Source organism: Aethalodelphis obliquidens, unplaced genomic scaffold (assembly GCF_003676395.1).
Source record: "Aethalodelphis obliquidens isolate GAN/ISIS:26980383/991018 unplaced genomic scaffold, ASM367639v1 scaffold44, whole genome shotgun sequence".
Taxonomy (NCBI): Eukaryota; Metazoa; Chordata; class Mammalia; order Artiodactyla; family Delphinidae; genus Aethalodelphis; species Aethalodelphis obliquidens.
In genome coordinates this window covers 13,587,719-13,608,879 of record NW_020837988.1, presented here as the reverse complement: position 1 = coordinate 13,608,879, position 21,161 = coordinate 13,587,719, and the positions used below count along the sequence as shown (strand labels likewise).

Sequence of the window (21,161 nt, the reverse complement as noted above, 5' to 3'; positions counted from 1 at the left end):
TTTATGAACCTAATAACAGAGCCACAAAATATATAAGGCATAAACATACAGTACTGCAAGGAGACAGAGAACAAATCTATAACAATAGTTGTAGATTTCAACACTCCTCTCTTAGTAATCAACAGAACAAGTAGATGGAAAATCCGCAAGGATATAGAAGACTTTAAGAACACTATCAACAACAGTTAATCACATTTATGGAACACTCTACCCAATAGCAGCAGACTCTTCCTTCCTAGTACACATGGAATATTCACCTAAACAGACAATGCTTTAGGTCATAAAACAAATTTCAAATGACTTCATTTTTTAAACATTTTTAGTCATACCCAGTATGTTCTCTGACATATGAAGTTAAATTAGAAACCAATTTTTACGATAGTCAAGATGTGGAAGCAACCTAAGTGTCCATCAACAGAGGAATGGATAAAGAACATGTGGTATATATACACAACGGAATATTACTCAGCCATAAAACCACAATGAAACAATGCCATTTGCAGCAACATGGATGAACCTAGAGGAAATCATACTAAGTGAAGTTAAGTCAGACAGAGAAAGACAAATATTATATGATATCATTTATATGTGGAATCTAAAAAAATAGTAAAAATGAACTTATTTACAAAACAGAAACAGACTCACAGACATAGAAAACAAACTTATGGTTACCAAAGGGGAAGGGGGGACAGGGATAAATTGGGAGTATGGGATTAACAGATACACACTACCTTTACATAAAACAGATAAACAACAAAGATTTACTGTATAGCAGAGGGAACTATATTCAATATCTTATAATAAAATATAATGGAAAAGAATCGAAAAAAAGAATTAAATAAAACTGAATCACTCTGCTGTACACCTGAAACTAACACAATATTGTAAATCAATTATACTTCAATAAGAAAAAGAAAATCCAGCTTGGAAAAGGAAAACATAAAATCATCTCTATTTGCCAGGCAACATGATTACCTATGTAGAAAATCCCAAGAAATCTACAAAAAAAAAAAAAATCTATTAGACTAACAGTTGAGTTTAACAAGGTCACAAAGATCAATACACAAAAATCAATTATATTTCTATTATAACAAGAAATAACTGGAAATTCAAATTTAAAAAATAAGTACTAATTGTAATAGCACCAAAAATCATCAAATACTTAGGTACAAATGTAATAATATGAAAAAGACCAGTAGGCCAAAAACAATAAAACACTGATGAAAGAGATCAAAGACTTGAATTAATGGAGAGACAAAATGTGCTCATTGATTAGACAGTTAAGAGAGTGAAACACAAGCCACAGACCAGGAGAAAATACATGCACATCACATAGGCAACAAAGCACTTAAATTCCAAACCAAAATGAAATATCCCTTTATGCTTATTAGGATAGCAAAAAACAAAACAAAACAAAAAAGTCAATGGTCAGCATAACAATTCACAGTGAAATATTAGCATCAGTCCCATTAAATTTAGAAAGTGCACTAAGATGCTTCTCATTTCAACTAGTATTTAACATTGTTTTAGAGGTGGTAGACAGTGCAATTTGAAAAGAAACAAAAAGGAGGTATAAATATAAGAAAAGCAGATGTATGTATATGCTTCATGTTTGAAGCTGATGAAATGTTATTCCTAGAAATTCCAACCCAATCAAAAAATAAGCTATTAGAAACTATTAGAAAAGAGAAGAGGTGGCTAAATACAAAATTAATTTTTAAAATCCATGAGCTCTCCACTAGAAGCTCCATGACAGCAGACATTTTCATACACAAATTATTTAACGATGCAGTAAGATTTCATGCTATAAGGGAAAAGATTCATAAAACCAATTATGCATTATCCAATTTTATAAAAAAATATGTACGTTTCTACACATGTAAGTACTCCTCATGAATATACACACAAAGCTGGTTATCAAAGGAGAGTGACCAAAATATTAATGTTATCTTCTGAGTTTTCTAAATTTTCTATATTTCTTTCCTGATAAAGAGAAAAAGCAAAAATAAAATTTGAAGTTCTTACTAGACTTTCAAAAGTGTTATTTTAGGGGCTTCCCTGGTGGCGCAGTGGTTGGGAGTCTTCCTGCCAATGCAGGGGACACGGGTTCGTGCCCCGGTCCGGGAGGATCCCACATGCCGTGGAGCGGCTGGGCCTGTGAGCCATGGCCGCTGAGCCTGCGCGACCGGAGCCTGTGCTCCGCAACCGGAGAGGCCGCAACAGTGAGAGGCCCGCGTATCGCAAAAAAAAAAAAAAAAAAGGGTTATTTTAAAAATTCAAAGCTTTTTTCCTAACCTAGTTATCCAAATCACAGATTAATGAATGTCAAGACCTCAGAAAGAGGTTGGCAAACTATGGCCAGCCACAGACTGTTTTTACAAATAAAGGTTTATTCAAACACAGCCATACTCATTTGTCTACTTATTGTCTCCAGCTGCTATCATGTTACAGTGGCAGAGTTGAGTAGTTGCAGCAGAGACAGTGTGGCCCACAAAGACTAAAATATTTACTATACAGCACTTTAAGAGAAAAGTCTGCCAATCCCTTGCCCATTAGATCATCTAGTCCAATCTACACTTTACAGGTGAGTAAACTAATAAGGCCCACAGAGGAATGACGCCTCTAAGGTCAAATTCAAGCTAAGAAGCAATAAAAAAAATTCCATTCCCACTTGGCCAGAAAACTCTGAAGAGAGACATCTGCCTCCCAATTTAGGAGATAAACCTCAGGCTTTCATATTATAAATAAGTGTATTTACCAATAAATGATGAGGAAAGGATTTTGGGCCTAGTCTATATCCAAAAATACCCGCTAAAGGTCTGAGTAAACTTCGGTAAGTTCCAGAAAAAGTCAATTTAAAAGCCACATAAACACGGATTAGGGAAGGTCTAAGAACAATAGTAATGAGAGTATAACCTGGCTCAGCCTATGAAATGTAACCCAACCACCCTACTCTTAGGAATCTACCTTATAGAAACACCAGGCTGGGTGACTAAAGATACATCTCTAGCACATTTACAACAGCACTGTCTGTAAAAGCAAAAAGGGACTAAAATTCCAATAGGGTTAGTTTTTCAAGGCAAATAAACTTTAACAGCAAATGCAGTTTTGTATTAATAAAGGGAAAAAAAGGCCACTTCACATCTTTAATTTACTTGGAGCCTGTAGCATTTGAGTTTGTGTCCCCTGCCATAAACAAGCTCCCATTGTTAGGTTTCTCCTGAAATGCAGGGAGATTTTATAACTCAAGCTGTTTAGGCAATTAAGGATAATAATATATCTGGATAAAGGCAATCTTCCAAGTTTACAGAGAATCAGAAATTTGAGGCATTTCACCCAGACAATTCAAGCTAAAGAGTTCAAATATGTACCTGAAATTACAGTAAAATCACTTTTTAATTTTTTAATTATTTGCATAACATTGTGAAAGCAGATTATGGTCATAAGTTGGAGAAAAGGGTAATTTACTAAGACTGCAAAGAGTGTGTGAAATAATTTTGATGTCTAGAAAAACAGGGAAAACTGCGCTGATGGGAAGGGCTAAAATTTTATTAGCTACTTTAAATGCTGGACTATTTCCTCAGACAAGTCTCAATATAGCTATGCAAGCATTAGAAGGAAAAAGGACAAGAAGAGAAATTCCACACAGATTAATATGTGCGTTTCTGAAATGCTTTTTAAGTTCCATAAATAGAATACACTATAAACAGACCTCAAAGGAGGCAATGTTAACATCCTGAAACCAAGCAGGAAGCCATAGCAGCAAAATGTAGAAATTGCACCTACTGAACACTGTCATTCAGTATGAATCACTTGGCCATGCAGTCTCCCAAGTGTGTGAATTCTAGAACACATCCATGAGTAGAGAAGAGTGTAAGCATGAGCTTTCTTAGCAAATCTTCTGAGGTTCCATAATTGCAATTTAACATTGGTTAAGTAACAAAAGAATTCCACTCAAAAAGTGATGTCTTTTCCTTGAAAACTACTGAAGTAATTAAATCATTTGTCCAGAGACTCCTGAGAAAGAGGTTTTATATCGAACTCAGACAACTGAAACAACACACCAGTATGTGACAATTCAGTTCACATACCAACTTTTACAATACAGGAATTCCCTGAGTTATCAAACTAAATTTCTCACCTAAAAGTCTCTGAATTTTAATTCTTTCCCTTTTGTCCTGCATCTACGACTTAGCTTAATTTTATCAGGACCATGGCAGATTTTCTAAAACTGAAGGTTAGCTGACTACCTCTTCCCCTACCCCAGAGAACAACAAATGATGCCATCGTCGCAAAGATGAGCCCAAGTCTCACTGCAGAAATTCAACACCATCACATCCACAAATAACGCTGGGCTGACAGGCTTAACAGAGAAGAACCACAGCCAAGTGCTGGGGCTACCCAGGCCGCGCAGGATTCAGAGCAAATAAAAGGCTAGAGGAAAAGGGATGCTAGGTAAATTCTCACAGTTTAGCAGAAGCAGACTGGCGACAGTAACACGGTCAGCCCAAGAGAACTTTCTGTGATGATATGAAGTGACCCAAATGTTCTACATCACACATGGCTACTGGGCACTGGAAATGTAGCTAGTGTCAATGAAGAACTGAAGTTTGAATTTTACTCAATTTAAATTTAAATAGCCCCACGTGGCTAGTGGCTGCCATACTGGACAGGGCAGAACTAAGGGTGAAAAGAATCTAGAGAAATTTTTTTTGACTCATACACTCAGTTCAACAATTACCTGTGCTGCCTACTGCATGCTAGAGACTGAGCGGCACGAAGGAGAGGGAGATGAATGAGAGTCTCCCTGCCCTAAGACAGGTTCGGGTGAAGTAGACAGACAGATAATTAGAGTCCATTTCAGTACGATGTCTTAACAAATAAAGATATAATGATGAAGGGGTCAAATAATCCTTCCTAAATGTTTAGTACTTAATAACAGAGCCTCAGAATACATGAAGACTAACAGAACTCCAAAGAGAAATAGGCAAATCCATGACAATATTTGTAGACTTCAACAATTCTCTCTTGGTAATCAATAGAACAAGCAGGTAGAAAATCAGCAAGGATACAGAAGACGTTCATAATGCAACCAGCTTGACCTAACTGACACTTATGGAACACTCTACCCACCCGCAGCAGAATACACCTTCTTTCCAAGTACACTTGGAACGTTCACCTAGACAGACAACATTTTGGGGCACAAAACAAACCTCTAAAAATGTTTTACAGAATTAAAGTCATACAAAGTATGCTTTCTGAACACAATGAAATTAAATTAGAAATCAGTAACAGAAAGAAAGAAACCTAGAACACCTTGAAATATTTGGAAACTAAACATATAAATGCACATGGTCCTGGGGGGTTAGGGAGAGGTAAAGGAACTTAGTCTCACCTAAGGAAAAGGGAATGGTGACCAGAGAAGACAAGCTGGAGAAGGTGATGGATGCGTGACCAGGAGTTAGTCATCACAGCAGTGAATAACTATGAGGTGTTTTTTTTTTTTAAATAAATTTATTTATTTTTGGCTGTGTTGGGTCTTCATTGCCGCACGCAGGCTTTCTCTAGTTGCGGCGAGCGGGGGCTACTCTTTGTTGCGGTGCGTGGGCTTCTCACTGCGGTGGCTTCTCTTGTTGTGGAGCAAGGGCTCTAGGCGAGCGGGCTTCAGTAGTTGTGGTGTGCGGGCTCAGTAGTTGTGGCTCGCGGGCTCTAGAGCACAGGCTCAGTAGTTGTGGCACACGGGCTTAGTTGTTCTGTGGCATGTGGGATCTTCCCAGACCAGGGATCGAACCCGTGTCCCCTGCATTGGAAGGTGGATTCTCAACCACTGCACCACCAGGGAAGTCCCACTACGAGGTGTTTGAGGGGAACTTTTACAAAGAATTCAGCATTACTTGACAATCAAATTCAAGGTGAAGAGAAATAAGTTGTGAATGAAGAGAGAAATAAAGGAGATTTAGAAGTCAATTCAACCTTGACCACATCCCAACTAACCAATCTATCACTAAGATGTGACATCCTAAATACTAAATTATTTTTTGAATATTTCTCTCCAAGGTACAAAATCTGTCACCTGGTCTACTTCAACAGCCTAATTCCCTTCATCAATTCTTATCCCACTCCAATTCATTATCTATTCTATAGCCAGAGGGACTTTTTTTTTAAAAAACACCAACCTGATCACAGCACTGCTGGCTTTGAAATCCTTCATGGTTTTCCCTCCAGTCCATTGCATGTGGTGATCCTATGGCCTAGAATCCTCTTTCCCCTCCCCTCTGCCGGCTACTTCCATTTGGAGCTCACCTGTCACCTCTTCAGGGAGGCCTTTTCTGACACTCCCCGCCCCACGCCCATGAAGTCATTCTTACTTGCCCCTTTTGGAAGCACTTCTCTCACTGTTACACTGGCTACCTTCCCTGCTGTTTCAGGGCAGGGGCCATGTCTGCTTTATTCCTGGCTGCATCCCAAAGAGTGCCTGGAACATAGTAGGTTCTCAACAGGTATTTTTAAAATAAGTGAACAAATAAATGAAGCAACAGAAGATGAGGCTGGTAGAGGAAGCAAAAGCCAGGTCAGAACTATCCACCTACACTAAAGCACATAATCATTTTCCCACAGATTTTTAAGAAAGGGCATAACATGGTCAGATTTGTCTCAGAGCAGAGCAGTATGTACATGGAAGATGGATATGAGAGATGAATGGACAAAAGGAGGCCAGGCGGGCAGGCAGGCTGTTTCCTTAAGAAGCCAAGTAAGGGATAAAGAAGGCCTGATTTAGGTAACCATTAGCATGGATGGACAAGAGAGCTGAAATATATTTAAGAGATATGTAAGATGTAAACTTCACAGGACCTGGTGACAAGCCTGCACATGGAGGGTGAGGCACAGGGAGGAGTCTGGTACTTCCTCACTTCTGACTTGGGCAATTCAGTGGGCAGTGCCATTATTCACTGAACAAGGAAATGGGAGGTTAGGAGCAGTCTCTAAAGCATGAATTCTATTTGGAACATGTTGAACTGGATGTGCCTACAGGACTTCTAAGTGGAGGGGTTCAAGAAGTATTCACTCATCCATTAGTTAAAACACAGGAAGGAAACCATGACTACAGAGATTTGGGTGTCAGAGGTCATGAAAGCATTAAATTTTATTAGTCAAAAAATGCAAATTCAAACAAGAGAAACAAGAGGGCTTTTAACCCACTGGATGCAAAGATGGTTTATAAATAACTGGTGCTGGTGAAATGGGCACTTTCATACACTGCTGGTGGAAATATATTTCTAATATTTATAATATAATGACACATATTGTATTAGTATAATATGTATATTATACATTACCTAATATATAAGTTATATAATATTTATAATTATTAGTATTACATAGTAAAAGCCTTAAAAAAAACCAGGAATGTGAACCAAGATTTATCTAAAGGTTTAGTCACTACAGGTAATCACAGCAAACGTAAACAGTCGGCCCTCCATATGCACAGGTTTGGCATCCAAGGATTTCGAGGGCCAACTGTACAACACCATTTTATATAAGAGTCTTGAGCACCAGCAGATTTAGGTATCATGGGGGGGGGGGTCCAGCCGCCAACTGCCTGCAGATACCAAGGAATGACTGTACAGCACAGCTTAACTACTTGGTAAAGCCTTAGGATGGGATCTTATGTAGCTATGAAAAGTTATTATACCAGCCCCCTCCTATTCCAATAAATCCTATACACCAAAGCCAGATTATTTTTCAAAAAGCTCAGCTTTTTTTTTTTTTTTTGGCGGCACCACATGACATGCGGGTCTTAGTTCCCCGACCAGGGATCGAACCCATGCCCCCTGCAGTGGAAGCGTGGAGCCCTAACCACTGGACCGGCAGGGAATTCCCAAAAAGCTCAGCTTTATCATGACAGACGCCACTTTTAAAACATTCAATGACTACACACTGCCTACTAAGTTCAAATTCCTCAGACTGGCATTTATTCAAATTGGACCAAAACATAATCTCCACTTCTCTACAGTCTCGCCTCCTCCACACTCAGACATCAAGTACGCAGTCCCTGAATGTTCACCTTCCTGTCATCTGTTACCTTTCACCTCCTCCTTTCTCCTTCTGTTCAATCTCCACCTGGAGAAATCCTACCCAATCTTCAAGAAATATCTCAAATTCAACCTTGTTCTTGACACCATTTCTGATCTCCCAAATATATAGAATATGATCTCTCTCCCTAATTTGTTTTTCTTACAGCACTTACCACAGCCTGCCCTATATTATTTTATATTTATGCACTGTTTTATTATTCCCTCTTGAAAGAATAAAGACCTGAGAGTAGGGACCATTTCTTATCCATCACTGGATCTCTGTGAAGGTTTTAACACAGTACCTTGCACGCTGAATAAGTATTAGATAAGTTATTTTTTAACCGTTTTGTAAAGAAATACTTAATGAGACTTCACTTTATATATGATAAATATGTAACATGAGCTAACATCCTTTTCCTCTCAACACTTGGTAAATTGACAACAAAGAAGTACAAAAGGTAAAAACATACTAGAACAAAGAGAAAAGAACCACAATGAGGTATCACCTCACACCTGTTATTATGGCTATTATCAAAAAGACAAGAAATAACAAGTGTTGGCGAAGATGTGGAAAAAAGGAAACCCTTATGCACTGCTGGTAGGAATGTAAATTGGTGCAGCCACTATGGAAAACAGTATGAAAGTTCCTCAAAAAATGAAAAATAGAATTACCATATGATCCAGCAATTCCACTTCTGGATATATCCAAAGGAAAAGATATCACTATCTCAAAAAGACATCTAGGGGCTTCCCTGGTGGCACAGTGGTTCAGAGTCCGCCTGCCGATGCAGGGGACACGGGTTCGTGCCCCGGTCCGGGAAGATCCCACATGCCACGGAGCGGCTGGGCCCGTGAGCCATGGCCGCTGAGCCTGCGTGTCCGGAGCCTGTGCTCCGCAACAGGAGAGGCCACAACAGTGAGAGGCCCGCGTACCGCAAAAAAAAATAAAGACATCTATACCCCCCATGTTCACTGAAACATTATTTACAATAACCAAGACATGAAACAACCTAAGTATCCATTGATGGATGAATGGATTAAAAAAATGTGGTGTACACACATACACACACACACACACACACACACAATATACATATATGGAATATGATTCAGCCATAAAAAAGAAGAAAATCCTGCCATTTGTGACAACATGGATGGACCCTTAGGGCATTATGCTAAGTGAAATAAGTCAGACAGAAAAAGACAAATACCGTATGATCTCACTTATATATGGAACCTAAAAAACAAGCCAACAAGCAAGCTCATAGATACAGAGAACAGACTGATGGCTGCCAGAAGCAGGGGATAGGGGGTGGGCAAAATGGGTGAAGGGGGTGAAAAGCTATAAACTTCCAGTTATAATATCAATACAAATAAGTTATGGGGATGTACTGTACAACATGGTAACTATAGTTAAGAGTGCTATATTGTATATGTGAAAGTTGCTAAGAGAGCAGATCTCAAAAGTTCTCATCACAAGAAAAAGAACATGTTTTTGTAACTATGTATGTTGACAGGTGTTAACTAGACTTACTGTGGTGATCATTCGGCAATGTATATATATATCAAACCATTATGCTGTACACCTGCAACTAAGATAATGTTGTATGTCAATTACACCACACTTAAAAAAAAAAAAAAGTTGGCTCAGGGTTCGTAACAGAGAAATTCAGTGAAGTGTGCCTACTCCAAGGTGTGAGCCCTAGTCACCCTCCCTCATCTGGCTTCCCAGGATATTGGTCACGTGCCCTCGGACCCCTACTCCCAGCCCCAGGAAAAAGATTTACGAAATCTTCCCTTAAGAAACCAAATAGACTCACAGGAGAAAAAAAAAAAAAGAGTGAAAGAGAAAACAAAAATTCACAAAAACAAAAATTGATACCTGGGGTTCCACTGCCCAATTACTCTGCAGTGAAACCCACCAGCTGACAACCCATGGCCACCCACAAAGTGCTACCCAGTGCTTCACTCCTAAATATGAACAGTTGAGGATCATGAGGCACTTGAAAAAAGTCTCCAATATCAAAGAGAAAAAACTAAAACCTAAGAAAGGAATCTGAGAAAACAAAAGAAACAGAAGAAATCTTCAAAAAAAAAAGACTATAATAAATATCCTTAGAGAGATAAGTCAGGATGTTGCATCCAAGAAGAGAATGCTCTGAAAAAGGAACAGAGAAAAGAGCTTTGGGAAATTATATATCATAAATAATTATTATGTTAGCTGAACTTTCCAAATTCAATAATAAGAAAACCACCCAATTAAAAACTGGGCAAAGGGAGTTCCCTGGTGGTCCAGTGGATAACACTGCACTCCCAATGCAGGGGGCCTGGGTTCAATCCCTGGTCAGGGAACTAGATCCTGCATGCATGCTGCAACTAATTAGTCCACATGCTGCCACTAAAGATCCCGTATGCCACAAGTAAGACCCAGCACAGCCTAAATAAATAAATATTTTTTAAACGGGCAAAATATTTCAACAGACACTTCACCAATGATTTTCTTCACAGACAGCAAATAAGCACGTGAAGAGATACTCAGCATTACTAATCATTAGGGATAATTGACTGATAAAGATACAGTGATATGGGAAAACCTTGCCGTATATCAGGGAAAAACAGTTTGTTCAGTGTCATCCTAGTTATAACTTTTAAAAAATGTGTAGATAAAAGCAGGTTACAGTAAGTGGAATTTTATATATATATATATATATATATATATATATACACACACACACACACAGAAACATGTCTAGTGAGTATCTTTGGTTGGTGGGATTACAGATGATTTTCATTTTCATCTTTATATTATATGTATTTTCCCAAAGGAGTAAATCTACACTATTTTTAAATTTTTCATTGCAATTTTTAAAAACAACTTGAGAATAAATGAGATCTCAGGGGAAGGAGGGAGACAGTGAGGGGGCCAGGGGCTGGTTTGAAAACCTGGAAACCTGGTGTTTAAGGAACAGGCAGAGGAAAATGGCATGGAGGAGAGGAACTACCAAAGAGCTGAAATTATCAAGAGCACTATTTCTACTTTAACTGACCCCTGTAAATAACTAAAGTAAATGTATTATTTATTATAGTTCTAGAATAAATCAGATGTTAGGTAAACTGAATGTTTTGAATGGGTAAATTAAACATTTAGTAATTCTTTTAAAGGGGGGAAAATAAAGCTCTATTTTCAGGTACATTTTTATTTAATGTGGTCCTTAAAATATTTTTATACCTTGTGAGTCAGTTGACAGCTTTCGACAGAATAAAATACTACCTCACTACATTGTAAGGTCCCTATATCCCTACAGAGTATCCACTTTCAGTTCAGGAACAAATCCACAGACAATAATAGCTACTATTTATTGAATCTTTACTATATATATGCCAGGCACTGTTCTAGGCACTTCACATGCATTAACCCATTCAGCCCTCACAACATCCTGAATTCAGTACTATGATATCTCCATTTTACAAAGGAGGAAAGTGAGGTACAAAGAGCTGAGCAAAATGCCCATCATCACAGAGCCCAGATTCAAACCTATGAGGACTGGTTCCAGATCCTTCACTCTTTAAAACTCTGTGCTACATGCTACCTCCCTAGATCCCTGACATTCATAAAAGATTTATCTAAAATCCTGAGACTCTCACGTATCATGACAGCCTAAAATTTTGCGGTGGGCTGACATATGTGGGTGCCTCCGAAGCCTGCCAGACGCCCTCACACTGACTATGTGGGAAAACGACTCCACTTACACTGCTCCTTCTCTGACAAACCCTGGTATAAATTCTCCAAGCTGACCTAAAGCAATCCAAAAATCATAGATATTTTGGAAGATTTACAAACCAGCTCTCATTCATCCTAAGAGAACTGTTTTAAAACTACTGTAATGAACAAAATAAGTCTGGTTATAAAGATTCTACTAAAATTGTATTTGTAATAATCCAGCTATTCCACTCCTAGGATATACCCAAGAGAAATAAACACATCTTGTCCAGACAAAAACCTATACACGAAGGTTAGCAGCAGTATTATTCATAACAGCCAAAAAGTAGAAACAATTCAAATATCCATGAAGTGATGAATGGATGAGCAAAATGCGGTATATCCATATAATGGAATATTATTTAAATATAGTGCTGTTACATGCTCCAAGATCCATGAACCTTGAAAACATTATGCTAAGTGAAAGGAGCCACATATTGTATGATTCCTTTCATAAGAAAGTTCCAAAAGAGACAAATCAACAGAGAATGAAGTAATGGTTGCCAGGGGATGGAGCAGGGGAGGGAGAGAACAGGGAGTGACTGCTATGGATATGGGTTTCTTGTTGGGGTGATAAAAAACGTTCTGGAATTAGATAGGGATGATGTATTCACAACTCCGTGAATATACTAAAAACCATTGAATAATACACTTTTTTTTAAAGGGTAAATTTTATGGTACGTATACTGTATCTCAATAAAGCTGCTATTTTAAAAATGCAAAACTCTCTGTGTGTGTGTGTGTGTGTGTGTGTGTGTGTGTGTGTATAATTTAAAAAAAAATTTTTTTTTTGCCATGCCAACTTGTGGGATCTTAGTTCCCCAACCAGGTATTGAATCTGGGCCCTCGTCAGTGAGAGCTCAGAGTCCTAACCCCTGGACCACCAGGGAATTCCCAATTTTTTGGTATTTTTTAAATGTAATTTTTATTAAATACTTCTCAAAAATAATTCAGTAATTTAGATGTCCAATGTTAGCTCTTACTGTTACTATTTTTAAAAATCAACCAGCAATCAAAAAATACTTGAGGAATGTAACTCAGTATCTAGAAAAATATACAGAATAATCTGATGCACACCGGTATACCAAACAGTTAAAACGTTATATTTAGCTATATGCCTTTTAATACTATCTGCATTTTACTGTCTATCTTTTAAAGTGCATTTTGTAAGTTTTTTTTTTAAGAAATGTTCTGTCTCCTGAAGCTTATCATTTTAAAGAACTGAAAGCATGAAAAAAATTAGAATAATGAGCGTCAGTGCTAAACTAGTGCTAAATTACGAAGATGAGGCTATAACTGCTATAAGAGGCATTCAAAGAGAAGAGAGGACTTCCCTGGCGGTCCAGTGATTAAGACCCCGCGCTTCTACTACAGGGCGTGCGGGTTTGATCTCTGGTCGGGGAACTAAGATCCCACATGCCAAGCGGTACAGCCAAAAAGAAAAAAGAGAGAGAGAGAGAGAAGAGACCAAGGTGAGCAACAGAACTCTGGGAAGACTTCTAGGAAGAGATCCCCAGAGCATGGCTAAGGACCAGGGAGGGAGCAATCTAACCAATGCAAAGAGGGCATCTACTAGGATTTGCTCCTGTCTGTGTCACCCAGACTACCAGTCTGCCACCACTACCACCACCTTCTCACCCCTGGCACCCCCCCACCAAGGATCTGCAGTCACAGGGAGGACATGGGGTCTTGAAGAGGGAGGAAAGGCAGACCTAACGGAACAGACCAGAGCTCCTGGCCTTAATATCCTCATTCCTGCTGCACACCCACATTTCAATACCCAGCTCCACTTCCAAATATACACCAGAAGAGTACTGAGCCTGAGCTGTACACAGACCATCTATTATTGCATACCTCAGACACACCTCTCTAATACCCACAGGTCATGTTGTCCAACTTTTTAATAACTCTTTGGGGCCCGCATTTTCTTTCTTTTAATTCTCATGTTTAACCTCTTCAGGTACCAATACCTGAAAACAGATCTCATTAATTTCCCTTATAATCTTAAATTCCTGTACCTACTGAAAGCATTGCCACTCTTACAGAGGCATATCTGATGCATTCCTCTGTCTACACTTCTGATGCTGGAGAATTCTGAAGTACCTCCTGAATTGATCTTCCCTTCCAGGGCTACAAAACCCATCCAGATCCCCACCAGTTATCTGTCCTCTTCCAATCCATCCTGCAGAACAGAAGTAATGCTAAACTTCCTGATGTCCCCCTGAAATCATATCCCGCTTGTTTCCCGATCTTCTGATTGATCCCCAATACCCACACATGAAATAGACCGGAAATAGACAGAAGGGTGGGAGGGGAGGAGACTTCAGAAATCACCTCTTCCATTAATTCTCTCAATTTGTGGGGGAAAGAACTGGCTGCATCAGTGATTTAACAGTATCCACGATTTGATTTGGTTTTGTTTCATGCTCCCACATGATGCTGATAGGAATACAGCAAATCCCTTGGGTGTTCCAGGAGTGAAAAATGACTGAGAATCACTGATCTACCCCAATTGTTATCCTACAAATGAGGGAGATGCTATAGCCTGGTTCTCTAAGTAATGCCCAACAATGGTGCTTTATTTTTTTATTTCCTATTCACATACTCAGGCTCTTGCTAAAGCAGGTTACTTAAGCCTGCCTGCACCTTAGAATCAGTGCCTTGCTTCATGCTGCTCCCTCCCTTCTTCTGTCCATCCTCAGTAGCCACATGTCCATCCTCACTAGCCACATGTCCATCCAGGAAGCATACACCCACACCAACTCCCCCAAATAGGGTATGATCTCGCCCTCCTTTAAATCTCCACTGCACTTCGTACCTCACTTGTAGCAATCAGGAATTCCAAGCACAATGAAAAGATACTTGGTTGACACCAGTGAGAATAAATACTGCCAGCAGGTAACAAATTCTGCTTCAGATCAATCTACAGTTCATTCATGGCACCTACGCCACCCATCTCCACTGTCATAATCCTTAGAGCACAGGTCCCCAACCTTTTTGGCACCAGGGCTTCATGGAAGACAATTTTTCCATGCACGGGGGGGGGGGGGGGGGGGATGGTTCAGGCGGTAATGTGAGCGATGGGGAGCGGCGGATGAAGCTTCACTCCTCGCGCTCACCTCCTGCTGTGCAGGCCGGTTCCTAACAGGCTGCGGACCAGTACCGGACCCCTGCCTTAGAGGACATAAATCACTAACTCTCCCAGGGCAACACCAGCGCTTTTGCTTTCTGAAGTCATCAGAAGCTCCAAATTTCAAAATACCACCTAGGGGCTTCCCTGGTGGCGCAGTGGTTGAGAGTCCGCCTGCCGATGCAGGGGACGCGGGTTCGTGCCCCGGTCTGGGAAGATCCCACGTGCCGCGGAGCGGCTGCGCCCGTGAGCCATGGCCGCTGAGCCTGCGCGTCCGGAGCCTGTGCTCCGCAACGGGAGAGGCCACACCAGTGAGAGGCCCGCGTACCGCAAAAGAACAACAACAAAAAAAATCAAAATACCACCTAGGTATTCTCAGATGTTCCACACAAGTTAAATGCAAGAACTATTCTGTTTAAAGTCTAATTTAATTTTTTTGAATTAGAAAATGCTTGATTTCAAGGTGCTGTCAGAACTTTACCAAATGCCTATTCAAAAGACTTTCTACACTATCCTTCTTAATGTACTGGCAAACTATGTCATAAAACCTACAGGCTGAAATAACTCTAAATTTTAACAATAAAAATAAAAGCCTCATTCAACCAAATGCCTTGAATTTAAGCAAAACTAGATGATTTCAATTTTGTATTAACAAATTGTTATACCTATAATAATATCTGTCATGTGAGTACCTTACGTACCCATTTAAAATTTCTCTCCATTAAAAGGAAAACATTTCACCTCCAGTGAATAAACATTTTTAAATATATGGTTTTAGAAAATTAAGCTAGTAACATCAACCAATGTCTTCGCATCAACAGGTATATTACCTACAAAGTACTGAACATATGAATAGATGAATGAGTAATTTCTTATACTAGGAATTGAATATTTAGTACTTAAGCCAACATTCTAGTTTACAAAGCTTAATAATCTTCTCTAAATTACCAATAAAGTATATTCCTCTCTGAGCCCTGACAATACAGCTGGATTCAAATCCACCAAACATATTTATTTATGAGCTTGGGGATATCAAACCATCTAGAACATTTTTCCTTCCAAAGCACATACATTTTTCCTTCCAAAGCACATACATTTACCTAGAAGTACAGACAATAAAACTAATGAAACAGGTGCTTAGCCTAAACAACTCACTGTCATGCATTGTTCTAGGCAAGCAGACGTATTCTAAAAGTTTAGAACGCAAAATGTATCATCTCTTCTACCATAATCTTGAGAAATAATGTTTCAAAAAGTAAAACATCTAACACGTTAACACCACATCCAATAAAGGAAGGAAAATGCCTGGCAAGCAATATGAAACAGCAGCTCAAAACACACTAACTCTGCTGCTAAAAACATTCCCTGGTCAATGTATCAAAATCTAATTAGACCAATATTTAGTTTCCCAAATCCAAAATATTTAGGAATTATGGCACCCACAGTAGAATTAGCACAACTTCATCTATTACAAGTTCTCACCTACTAACAATCATCTGTCCAACCAATCTCTGATGAGCACCGGCTGTGTGAGACACGCTGTACTAGGAAATGCAGGTGGTATAAGATTAATATAAGCATATATAATCCATAATTTCACATAAAGATAGGACAAGCATACACAAGGTGCACTACGAATGCCATCAGAAAAAACGAAATGTCATGGAAGTACATAAAGATATAAGCATCTTTTTAAAAAAGGAAACCTAACCACAAACTGTAATTTAACTCAGCATATACACGGCTCTCAACCCTAAATATTATTTTCTAGGCCTTCAAAGAGGAGTTAAAGTTAGCTGAACCACCCTGCCAAAACACCTTAGCTCTGTCTCATCTGAGAAAACTTCCTCCAATAGTGTAATTTACTCTCCACGGGTCTTTCCATTCTGGGCTCTTGGTAGAAAAGACCACATGTGATTTCTTAAAGTAAAAACTATTACTATAAAAGATGTACTAAAATTAAGTTGGCAAGAAATGAAGAATGGTGTGTAGTCCCTTCTACATACAGGACACAAACACTTGACATTTGATTCATTCCCTTCATTCTCCTGCCAGCTCTCCCCACACCCGACCCCAAAGACAGGCAGATATTCTGTCAGGCAAAAGAAATTACCTTTTTCATGTGCTGTTAGGACAATCTAAACAGGTTTACATCTGACTTAATACTCATACTCCTCCAATGAGTATTTAGGTATTTATAAAAAAACAGTCACATTAAATTTAACCACTTCTACTATCCTAGTCTCTTTTAAAAACAAGTGACACACCTTTATCACTTTGTTAAGATCCTATTCTCTCACGAACTTTACTTTTTAAATGCTCTGAAAATTGGATTCTAATTTAGTTAATCCAGATTAACAAAAATATAAAGGAAAAGTCTTGTAGGTTATCGCTATAAATTACGGTTTTTTTCACAATTTAGTAAGCCGCAAGTACGTATTTAATACAAAGCCGCCATTGTGTGTGTGTATGTGTGTGTTTTTTAAATAAACAAAACGTATCTCAGCACCAGCCTAGAGGAACTCTGAGAAAATAGGAGAGGAGTCACCATGGAAAAATTCATTACAGATCAGGGAGGACTATTATCCTCAGAAACAGAATGAAAATAAAAAGTCATTTTGCAATAAATCTCCCTATACTTCTGCTGTGTGACTTGGGAGTTGGTCCAAAAGTTCATCTTCAGCAATTGCGTCTGCATGATCAACTATACGTCTCTGCAACAGGTGACAGGAAACTCCATTTCTCAGGCAAAGGCATCAAATTAGTTAAGACGCATGTTCCTGAGGTCTCTTATTTTATTTTGCATTTTACCGAAATGATTTTGAATCAGATGAAATACTAAATTTGTTTTGGTTTCCTTTGGTTTTTCTGCTTTGCTTTTTAATCGGCCATTTACCCGCAACTGTTGCACGCGCCCATTAGCACTCAAGAATAAAAACAAACACACAGGACCAGATAAGGCTCCCCTACTAACCCAACTGATCTATTTCCTTAACACACTTTTAAAACCACACAGCTCGGGGTGTGAAGAGAAGCATGTTTTGTGTGTGTTTGTATGGCACAATCTATCTAAATCCTGAATTCCCTTTTTAGGAACAGATATAGAATAAAAATCTAAAAGAAACCACATTAGAAATGCAAAGAGGTCTGCAAAAACAAGAGGCTTCTTTCATTCCAAAAAACCAAACCAAAACAAGGGGAGAAAAATGAATGCAATGGATGTGTGTGTGCCAAACTTTCAACCCTGCCCGGTGGAGACACTGCACTGGCACAAATTTTTAAGAGGAAAAAGAGGGGGTTGGTGGGGGGAGAGGGAGAGAGAGCGCGAGTGTGTGGCCTGCGAACTGCAACAATGCAATCTCCATTTTGAACAATGCGCCTCTTTCCTCTAGTAAATCTAGTTTTTTGCCACTTGATGTGCCGTCGCATTTCCCCTCTGTCTGAGGGGGGAGGAGGGGGTGGGGGGAGACCAGAGAGGGAGTGAGCGAGGGGAGAAGGGGGAGGAGGTGGGGAAGGAGTCTGCAGCAACTGGGCTGGGTGGGTACCTGGAGTGCTGCTATAGGTGCTATGGCTCCTGAAGCTGCTTTCCGTGCAATAACTGGCGTCGTCGTCGTCGTCGTCTTCCATCTCCTCCGGATAATCGGAGTCATCGTCGTCCTCTTCCATCTCATCCTCCTCGTCGTCCTCGGAATCCTGGGTCTCCTCAGCCTCGCCGTCCTCCTCCTCCTCCTCCTCCTCGGAGACCATGTCCTCCTCCTCCTCTTCCTCCTCACTCTCGTGGTCATCGTACACCACTTTGTTGACGGCCCTCCGGGCCGGGGTGGTCCGGGCCAGGTGGCCGCCGCCGCCCCCGCCCCCCGTCCTGCCGCCCCCGCCTCCTCGCCCCCCCCGGCCCGGGGCGCTGGTGCTAGGGGGGGCCGGCGGCGGCGGCGGCGGCTTCCTCCGGCTACTGCTGCCCCCCCTGGGCGAGCTCAGCCGCGTCTTGGGCGCCACCTCAGCCTGGGCGGCGGCCCACCTGCCCCGGCTGCTGCCGCGGTGCCGCGAGCGGAGCCCCCCGATGGGTCCGGACGTAGGCGGCGGCGGCGGCGGCGGGGCCGGGGCGCAGCGCTCCGCAGCGGGAGCCGCGGGCTGCTTGGGGGGGCCTGCCCCGCCGGCCCCTCATGTCGGGGCCGAGGCGGGGGGAGAAGGGAAAGCGGAGGGGGGAGGGGCGGGCGGAGGGGTGGCGGTGGGGGGCGCCGGGGCCCGGTGGGGAGGCCCGCGGGGCCGGGCGGGAGGGGCCCGGCCGGCGGAAGCGGGTGGAGGGAGAAGGCTCAATCCGAATTGCTGGGGCCCCACTCCGGATCGCCTTCAGCCGCCATCTTGTTTCTTCCCTCTCGCTCGGTGACTGGGGGAACCGACAGCGGCCGCAGGCCCGGAGCGCGGTCACGTGAGCTGCGCCGCCGACGAGCCTGGGACGGAGCGAGGCCTCACGGCGGCCGCTAGGGGGAGCGCGGCAACGCCGGGTCGGGGGCGGGGAGCCCCGGGCCCCCTCCGCTCGGCGTGGCTGGACTGCACCCGCTGGCGGCTCTGAGGAGAGGGTCGCTCCCTCGCGAAGTGCCCCGGGCCGAAGGCCTCAGGAGCCGGCTGCCGAGCCTGAACTCACAGAGCCTCCTGCCCGCATCTCCCCTTCCCCGGCTCCAAGACGAGGGCAGGGAAGCCCCCAAATTCGCCTCCCTCCTGCCTCCTTGGGGAAACTGATGCTGAAAGAGCCAGAGAGGGTGTCGGGCAGGGGGGGAGACTCCAGCGACCGAGGGGGCAGGGCAGCGCCAGCAACGGAGGGAAATTACCTGAGGGCGGGGAGACGAGCCCCCAGAAATGTGAAACTCCGAAGGCTGGGCTCTAGAGAGTCCTGAAATTGATCCCAGTGACAACTACTCGGGGGCTGTGCCAGAAGCCACGCCCAAAGCTGCCAGAACCCGAGCGAGGGTCGCTCTGAGACTCTTCGGATAAAATTCCCACCCAAAAAGCCTTCGATAAACTTCAGAGTGCAACTGCATTCCAGTCTCCTCCACCTTTTCCAGGGTCCCAGCTAGAAACTTGACCACCTCTGAAAGAACTTTTTTATTTGCTGTGGAAAGGGTAACTTCCCACCTCATACCTACTTTAAAATGTTGTATGTTTGTGTTATCGGGAAATAATTTTAATCTCCTTACCTGACAAGTAACCAAGTCTTGGCTAAACCCAGGGAACGAATCATAATGATGAAATTTTAGGCATCCCCAGACCAACGCAGGGAGACTCAACTCGCAGTGGTCTGGGGCTAAGAGCAAGGTTTTATAAACATATTAATATTTATTGAAGCACGTGACCACCAAAAAGTTATTTAAGGAAAAATAGTTAACAGGATTCTGTCCACCAAGTGGCTTATTATAATGGAGTTAGAAGGATAGAACGCGTATGTGAAATGAAAATGAACGTACAAGCATTAACTGCCAAATTCATTTATTCAGTATAGTTCCATTGAGCAGCAAGCGTGGCAAACTCACATGCCTTCAGGGACCAGGTGACTAGTGAAAGTAAATCAAGTGAGCAAGGTGAGGACTTTGGCGGATGGAAATGCCTGTTTTGTTTAAAGAGCGCAACTTTGGGAATGTGGGCCTAAAATGGCCAGACCTTCGAATTTTTCAAGAGAAGGTGGAAATGTGCATTTCACATGAAATCTCTTGATTTTTAAATGTTGGCAACTGTCAGTTTAAAAAAAAAAAACACTTCAGATTGATCAAAATGAATGCAGTTCAGATATAGCTGAGAATCTACAAGTGTGCAACCTGTATCCTGCACTATATAAAGTACAACCCTATGTACTTAAATAGAAAGATATTAAAAATGGTGACAGCCTTCAGAGTTTACAATCTCATAACGGAAGAAACCTACTTTAAAATAGGTTCTCGGGACTTCCCTGGTGGTGCAGTGGTTAAGAATCTGCCTGCCAATGCAGGGGACACCGGTTTGATCCCTGGCCCGGGAAGATCCCACATGCCACGGAGCAGCTAAGCCCGTGCGCCACAACTACTGAGCCTGCCCTCTAGGGTCTGCGAGTCACAAATCCTGAGCCCACGCGCCTAGAGCCCGTGCTCTACAACAAGAGAAGCCACCGTAATGAGAAGCCCGCGCACCGCAACGAAGAGTAGACCCCGCTCGCAGCAACTAGAGAAAG

The 21,161-nt window shown here is 41.7% G+C and overlaps 1 protein-coding gene across 1 annotated transcript in view; it reads right to left on the bottom strand.

Annotated features, from left to right (window-relative positions):
* BPTF (bromodomain PHD finger transcription factor) overlaps positions 1-19,328 on the bottom strand; it is a 145,912-nt gene extending 126,584 nt beyond the window's left edge. Inside the window, 2 exon segments of the mRNA XM_027081168.1 lie at positions 18,511-19,105; positions 19,107-19,328. Coding sequence (XP_026936969.1) covers positions 18,511-19,105; positions 19,107-19,127 — 616 coding nt within the window. The 5' untranslated portion in view covers positions 19,128-19,328.
* Positions 19,329-21,161: the final 1,833 nt, after the last annotated feature.